At 53.3% G+C, this 8,092-nt stretch overlaps 1 protein-coding gene across 1 annotated transcript in view; it reads left to right on the forward strand.

Moving 5' to 3' along the window:
- Positions 1-6,986, forward strand: part of Gan (gigaxonin) — a 25,428-nt gene extending 18,442 nt beyond the window's left edge. Inside the window, exons 10-11 of the mRNA XM_010609439.1 lie at positions 5,507-5,616; positions 5,700-6,986. Of these exons, the coding sequence (XP_010607741.1) occupies positions 5,507-5,616; positions 5,700-5,881 (292 nt within the window). The 3' untranslated portion in view covers positions 5,882-6,986. The remainder of the gene's footprint in view (positions 1-5,506; positions 5,617-5,699) is intronic.
- The last annotated feature ends 1,106 nt before the right edge of the window (positions 6,987-8,092 follow it).

Raw genomic sequence — 8,092 nt, forward strand, 5'->3', positions numbered from 1 at the left:
CTCTCTCTCTCTCTCTCTCTGCCCAGGTGTTCCCAGGCCAGCCCTCAGGATGTGTGACCCACACCTGTGTTCTGAGGATGAGGTGGCCAGGCCCCTTGGCCATCTGCATCCCCGCTCAGCCTTCTCTGTTTCCCGCTCACCAAGTCGGGAGCAGTGCTCAGCCTCCTGCCGGGTTTTCCAGCGCCTTCCATTCGCAGGGCCCATGTTCCCGTCCTGAATGAGGTCGGCTGCCTCTGCCTGTGCTCACCCTCGGTGCCCCGCTTTGTGCCTCAGTCACGTGAACGCTGAAGTCGCGTCTCTGACAACCGGCAGAAGCCCAGGGTGGCTCTCTGGCCTGGGCCAGGGGCCGTTACAGCAGAAAGGGGCAGGTGTGGTGACTGCTGTCACAGCCCTCCCGATGCACGTAGGGCAAGGAGAAGTGTCCGCACTCAGCGCTCAGCCCGGCAGGTGCGCGGATCAGATTGTGCCTTGGGTGCGAGATCTTCACCCACAGCTCGTGTCTGTGCACTGCGGCCCCTGGCCTGGGTACGGGAATCCCCAGAAGCGGTGTGCTGCCCCGGCAGCACTGAGTGAGGCCACTGCGCTGGGCACGAGTCCTCAGAGTCGGTCAGCTGGACGGTCCACTGCCCGGCTGCCCCTGCAGAAGCAACTGCTCGAGATGCCGTCACGGTCACATGAGCTAGAGGCTGCAGGCGGCTCCCTTGCGGTCCCACTAGGGGACGAAAGCCCCACCAGTAGTGTAAACAGGGAAATACAGAATGTGTTATCAACTAGAAGGGGCAGAAGTGTGACCCGCGTGTGCGGCTCGGAGTGGGACACATTCTCAGTACGCACGAGGCCCTGGGCTCAAGCTTCACTTCACACCCCACAGAGCTAATGTGGGAGGTCTGGCAACCACCTCCGGGCCGAGGGAAGGCACTCCGTAGTGAACACGGGAGGAACCCTCCCTCCGGCAAGGATGAGGGTCCCCGGGGGGATGGCACACTGCAGGCCCCAGGAGAGAGCCTCGCCCCTCCCGGCCTCCCTCCGTACCCTTTGAACCGAGAACCAGCTGCGGGCCTGGCTGGGGTGCGCCCCTGTGTGCCGACGCCTGCCCTGCCTCTCCTCTCCCGGTCACTAAAGTGGGGAGCTTTCTGCTTTCCGAACGTGCCCAGGGAAGCCGAGTGTCCCGGCATCACGATCTTCTGTTTTCCTTCTCTTTCGGGTTGAAGTGTTCTGACTCATTTCCCTTCAGCAGATCGGGTGCGTTCTACTGCTCTGTCCTCAAGCTGCTGCTGTTTTCCTTTGTTCCCTTCCCTGTTGTGAGGACCGCCGGGAAATGTTGGCTATCAAGTGTTCTCTTTCTGAAGTCTGAGCGCAGCTTATCGTTGGGGTTTTTGGTTGTTACTATTATTTCTGTCGTTCATCCGGGCCTGTTTCCCTCGCCTCACTGAGCGTGGTCGCGGTAGCTGGGTTCCAGTCCTGCCTGACGTCCCAGCGTCCGAGTCACCTCGGAGTTGGCGTCTGGTCATCGTTTGTTCCCTTGAGCCGGGATCTTGGTTTTCTGCTCTGGATTGCATCCTCGATGTTGTCCCTGGCCTCTCTCCTGTGGCTCTCGATCATGGTGCTGAGCGTCTGAGCAGGCAGGCTGCGGGCATCCAGGTGGAGGTTTCCATCAAGGGGCTCCTCCTTCCCCACTCTCCTCTTCAGCCGCTGATGATCACTGTTGCCCCAAGACCCTTCGCCCTGACTCCGGAGGCCACAGATGCCCGGGTTTAGAATCCACAGCCGCCACCCTGGGTGCCTTTAGAGAAAGCTCCCGAGGAACGGGCTCCTCACCCCTTGTGAGCTGCTTGCTTGGCCTTCAGTTACTTCCCAAAGTCCGCCTGCCGTTGTCGGTGTCCGCGCGCTTCGGGAGCCGGCCCGTCTTGTCCTGAGCCGCGGCTGACCCTCGTGGCAGTGCTGTGCTGCAAGGCAGGCTCCTCTCGAGAGCTCGCTTGCTTTTCCTCCTGTTGCCTCTGCCTGAAGCTCACTGCTGTGATCCGTTGCGTGTCTTCAGGTTTCATTCTCAGAGGCAGCCTTGCTTCTGAGTTATCGAGGGACACCGCAGCCTGCAGGCACTGACCAGCCACGTCTGAAAGCGTGTGCCGGAGGCCCGGGGCTGCCGTCACTTAGTGATGTCTAGGTGCTGGGCGTGGTGCGTCCTCACATCGCCCTGGAGGCACACTGGTCTGCGGGCCGCAGGTGATGGTGCCCGGTGTCCCCAGGCCTTTGTTTGTGTTTTGTAAGCAGCAGCAGCTCAGTACCTGATCCAGTTAAACTTTCAGGTTCGTTCTGTTTTACTGGAAGCTTCAGCATCACAAAAAGTAACCTACCTCAGCTCAGTGTTTTCTCACCAGGAACTCTGCGTCACTGATCCGCCTAGGCTCATCTGTGAGACCAGAGTCTTCCGTTCCGAGTGGTTTCCGAGTAGTTCCGGGATGAATTATGCTGAGTTCTCGGTCCCACAGAGCGATTCCGAAGCAGTAATGCCGTGGCACTGCACTGCCAGCGCTGTGCGCGGCGTGGCCTCCCTGCCTCAGAACCCGGCCTCTAGCTCCCAGCCCCCTCATGTTCAGGGGAAACCGGAAATGTGAGTGAGCCACTCTGGGCCTTTTGACACTTTTCAAGCTTCCTTTTTCAGAGGCTTATTCACAATCTCACTCCTCAGTGAGGACTCTTAGTTTTTTCCGTTTTCTTTTTTGCTGGGGGTGCTTGGGAAGCAAGGGCTGAAATTCATATCTCTGGCCCCAGCTGCACAGGATCAGCGTTCAGAGATGCTCAGGGATCTGATGTCAGGAGGAGGTGCTTAGAAAACGTGGCAGCTTAGCATTGTTTGCCACCTGGGGCAAATCATCTGCTTCCTTGTCTCTTAGAAGTCAAAATAATAATGCTAATAATTATCATCATAAATAACCTGGGAAGAGCGTTCACTGAAATAAAAGTGGCGGTCTCTGCAAGATTATGTTCCTATTGGTATTTGACACTGCCGTGCTCTAACCCGAAGGTGCTGGCCCTTGGAGTTAGGGGCAGGAACATGGCCCATCCTTCCCCCCCTGGGCTGGCGTCTCTGTGCTCCTGGGGGCCTGTTGACATCCGCTCTGACCTGCCATGCCTGTGGCCACTGACAGGAAATTGTTCCATTGCATTGCCCTGAGTGAGCGACTGCAGGTCAGGGTCTAGATTGGGGCAGCTTGTTTCACTTGTAGGAAAGTTGCATAGATAGTCTAGGGGTCCCATCACTCGATTTCTCCGAGTGGTAGCGTCCCCCGTGACCAGCGCATGGACGTCAGACCTGGGGTGTGGACGCTGCGAGGTACTGCCTAGACCGAGACCTGGGGCCGGCCGGCTTTGCCATTGCCATCTTCGCCTCGGCTGCAGATCCCTGGGGCCTGCCGGTGCCTGCAGTTGCTGGTGTTGCTCAGGTTTTTTCCCAGGATGTCTCTGCTGGGTGGGTCTCACAGTCTTGTGGTGAGGCTGGCATCGCGGTGTTGGTGGTGTGTCTTAGCCACACCGCAGGAGCCATCGTGCGACCTTCTCTGCTCCATCAGGGAGAACGTGTCACCGAGCTTTCCTGCTAGGCTTGGACTCTCTTCACGGGAAAGTTAGTGTTTGTCTCATCCCATTATCAGTATCATGAAGGGTATCACTGGAGCATGTGCAGAACTGCATTTCTCCTTACACTTTGACCCGAATGTTAGTGTCCTTTGGTAGATGGAGGCTAGTCATTGTTACTGAGATTTTTGCCTATAGTGATTTTTTTTGTTTCCCTTACTCCTACGTTTATGTTTTGTTTTGGTTTGGTTTTGGTTTTTTGAGACCGGGTCTCACTATGTAGTTGAGACTGACCTAGCAGTCACTATGTAGCCCAGGCTGGTCTTGCACTCACAGTGATCCTCCTGTCTCAGCCTCCCAAGCGCTGGGATCCTTCTACATCTATTAATTGGAATTCTTCTGTAAAGGAAACCTGTCCCTTCTCTCTAGTTTCTAAATTTATTTCTATTAGTATTGATTCATGGATTTTTTTTTTATTCTATGAATTATGAATCCAAGCCTGTCTTCTCTTTCCTCACTCACACTGTCCCAGCACTAGCCTCAGGGGCACTTTCCTCTGGGCTCCGGAGCATGGGACAAGCCTCCTGTCTCCTAAAGCACTTTCTGTCTGGCACGGCAAGATGCTCCGGGCTCGTCTTGTATTTTCTCTACCTCAGCTCTGGAATCATCCATTTCTTCCTGGAGCTCTGGATCCTTTTAGTGCTTGTTAAATTGATTTTCAACAGAGACATCAAGGCAGTGTACTGGGAAAGGAAAGCCCTAAGTAGACAGTGCTGGAACAGCTAGCTCTCTGTGTGGAAAATAGGGAGCTTTGACTCATGCTTACGCGAAAACTCACTTGAGATGTGTCATAGACCTCAGTGTAGAAGCTGAAGCCATAAAGTGTCCAGAAGAGTACACAGGGGAAAGATCTTTGCAAGCTTGGGGGGAGACAGAAGTTTCCTAGGACACAGAAAGCATGACCATAAAAGCAGAAAAGGATTCATGGGAAGATTCCATTAAGAAGACAAAAAGGCAAACTATTTTGGAGGGAAATATTCATCATACGTGTATCTAGCAAAGGGTTTGTATTCAGTACATACAAAGACTCTTGAACAGTCATTTCACAAAAGAAGATAAAGTGGCCAATGAGTGCATACAGAGGCACTCTGCTCAACATCAGTAGTCTTTTTGTTTGGTTGGTTGGTTTTTGGCATTTTGAGACAAGGTCTCCCTAGGTAAACTCACTGTAGCCTAGGCTGGCTTTAAACTTGAAGAAAACTTCCTGCCTCAGCCTCCCAAGTGCTGGGATTACAGGCATGCACCACCACACCCGGCTCAACATTATTAGTCTTTAGGGAAATGCACGCTATTAAAATGGCTACAATTTTGGGGGCGGGGGTACCGGGGATTGAACTCAGGTCCTTGTGCTTGCCAGGCAGGCGGCGGAACTACTGTGCTAAATCCCCGGCCCTATTGGCTACAATCTTTAAAAGACTGACAATGCTAGATATAATAATACCGAGCAGTCTGAATTTTCATGTGTTGCCAATTGGGATGCAAAAGGGCACCTCGCTGGAGAGAGTGGGGCATCTTTTAGTTGCGTAGCGTCAACCCTTTCCCAGAACCCCAAATCTGTAATATGAGTCCACGAAAGAGACCCTCACCCTAGCGTCCACCCTGCCTTATTCACAAGTAGCCCGACCTGGAAGCTGCCCGGTGGCCCTCGGCAGGTGAGTGGACGGACAAGTTCAGCATAGCCGGGGGTGGGATTGGTCTCAGGAACTAGCTGGGCAGGGACCCGCCAGCACAGGCAGGGTCAGTGAGCAACAGGAAGCGCAGCAGAGCCGGGGAGGGCAGGTGGGCTGGAGCCTGGCGCGGCACCTCCGTTTGTCCTTCTGATACTGTGTCTGCGCGTTTGGTTTCCTTGATGTGGTCCCGGCTCTCTCTCCAGGTGGATCTACCTTAATGACCAGAACTTGTGCATCCCTGCCAGCTCCTCGTTTGTTTATGGGGCCGTGCCCATTGGAGCCAGTATTTATGTCATCGGAGACCTCGATACAGGTAGGGTGTCACAGTGCTCTCTGGGAACTGTTCCCGAAGAGTCAGCGGTGGTCGTCTTACCTTCGCCCCCTGTCGCGGTTTAGGTACGAACTACGACTACGTGCGTGAGTTTAAAAGAAGCACAGGGACCTGGCACCACACCAAGCCGCTCCTTCCGTCTGACCTGCGCCGCACCGGCTGTGCAGCTTTGCGAATCGCAAATTGCAAGCTCTTCCGCCTGCAGCTTCAGCAAGGCTTATTCCGCATCCGTGTGCACTCGCCTTGAAGAGGAAGCGGGGCAGGACCTGCAACCCTGTGCCCAGCACGCCATCACGTAGCGGGATGTGACGGAGACCCGAGGTGCAGCCGAAACCTGCTCTGTGTGCCGGGCTTTGGGGTGGTAACTGCGGTGAGGCTTGAGCTTCTGCTCTGCTGGGAGACCGAGTGACTTCAAACACTGCCTAGAGGAAGCGGGGCCTCGGGTCGGCTGGGTCCACGGACCATGGTGGGTAATGATGGTCCGAGGAGGGAGTGGGACTGGGGATGTGAGTGGCAAAGCTAAAACCTACTGGCGGGAGCTCATATCTGACTGCTTTGGAAAAGAAGCAAAACAACCCGTATATGCAATCCAACATATCCAGACATACCGAGATTGCTTTTCTACTGCACTTGGAATTAGGCCTTCATTATGCCTAAGCCCTCCCGGTGAAGTCAAGTCTGTGCCTAAAATGTTAGATTGGACTCTATGCCAGTTAGTCTATTACTAGTACTCTGTCCCAAGAACTTTTTTTGAACTGTTATGATGAACTGACACTAAGGTAAAATCTCTTCTACAATGTTCTATCTCAGCAATGTAAAGATTTGGTGAATTCGTGAGTCAGGTCGCAGCCTTCGCGTGCACTGACAGGAAGTCGCTAGCCTGTCGGTCGCCTTCGATGGAGACATGTGGCGCTGTAACTTCGGGGCGGGTCTTTCGGAGCTGTGAAGGAGCTCGTGTACCACTGTTCTTCCTTTTACACGAGGGAGGATATTCGAGGGTAGGAGATTTTATAAAAGAAACACCTGAGTTAGACGAGTAATCAAAGTCTACTGACTTTAAAAAAAAATCTGTCCAGAGCAAATGCGTAGGGATCAAACCTTTTTAAATATAATCTGAAAGCACACAAAGTCTTGATTATTACTGTCTAGGATTTGAGAACCTGTTTTAGAATGGGAGTCTGTGTTAAAAAGCTAGTCTCTGTAATGGAATGTGCCCAATCCCGTTCACTGGTGTTTTAGACAAATTATGGGTAGCGTTTGGCTGGTAGAATAAACTACCTCAACTTAATTTCATTCTGTTCTTATAGCAAATTCCTCTTCCTCTCTCCCTCCTTTCCTGTTGCTCATTCCTACCACAGCCCTCTCCACTCTCTCTCTCCCCTCTGTGAGGACAGAGTTCTCTCATTGGTCAAACTTCTCTTGTAATCATCTTGTTTTCCGTTCAGATTATACCACGTTGGTGTGAAATCAGGGACTTCAAAGTGCTTGATTACTTCATAGTTTGAATTTTATGCAATATCAGATTTCCAATCAGTGTAATATAGAGTACTTCATTTCTCATTGTTTTCTACAGCTTTTCCCCCTCTTCCAGTATGGCTCTAAGAAGCGACATTTTGTCTTACTGGTGAAGAAGTGTATAAATGCTCCCGATGATTGTCGATTTGGGAGCAGGAATCTCCCGTGAGCTTCCCACGCGGACTGTTGTGTGCTGTGAGCGCGTGTAGGAAACACTGCTTATGCGGGCGTGAAGAGGGTGACCTGGCTGAGCTTGTCCTCACACCCGCTGCGGTCGGGCTGTGGGCTCTGAGGAGTGGCAGGGGTGGCCAGCCAGTAGGTGCTGGTGAGAGCAGGTACAGCATTTTTACCTTAAGTCCCCAAGGCGCTGGGCCAGACAGGCCAGGCACTCGCGCAAGCCTGGCCAATCCAGCCCCCGTCAGAGCCCCCTTCAGACAGCTTTCCGTCCCAGCGAGCTGTGTGGCCACGCCACAGGAAAAGCGCTGTCTTTTCACCGCAGATACTAGTGTAGAGGAGATAAACTGCTGGGAAGGTGCGTTTGCTCTGCGGACGGGACCCACAGCACCAGGGCTTGGCATTGGGAAGCCTCAGCTGGGGAGCGGGAGAGGTGGAGCTGCGCCCGTCACTGCCCTGCGGCCAGCAGGGCTCGGACTTCCGTTCCTGCGGTGCCTGCGGTGCCGTCCCTCCCGGCCAGGCCTCTCCAAGGGCACCGTTCATCACGCGGGAGCGAGCAGGTCCTGCTGCGGCATTGGGAGCGCCTGTGTGACTTGATAGATTCACTTGGAACACTTTTTAAAATTCAGTTCGTTTACATTGTAGCTGCAGAAATTAATGTTTTATAGAATAAATTTGCCATTGATTATGGGATGCAATAACCAACAAAAGCTGCTAAGTGCCAAACTGCTATTTTACTTTATGTAGATAGAAAACAATTATGTTGGAG

The sequence above is a fragment of the Fukomys damarensis genome, unplaced genomic scaffold (assembly GCF_012274545.1).
Source record: "Fukomys damarensis isolate Sample0158 unplaced genomic scaffold, DMR_v1.0_HiC HiC_scaffold_32, whole genome shotgun sequence".
In the NCBI taxonomy this organism is placed as follows: Eukaryota; Metazoa; Chordata; class Mammalia; order Rodentia; family Bathyergidae; genus Fukomys; species Fukomys damarensis.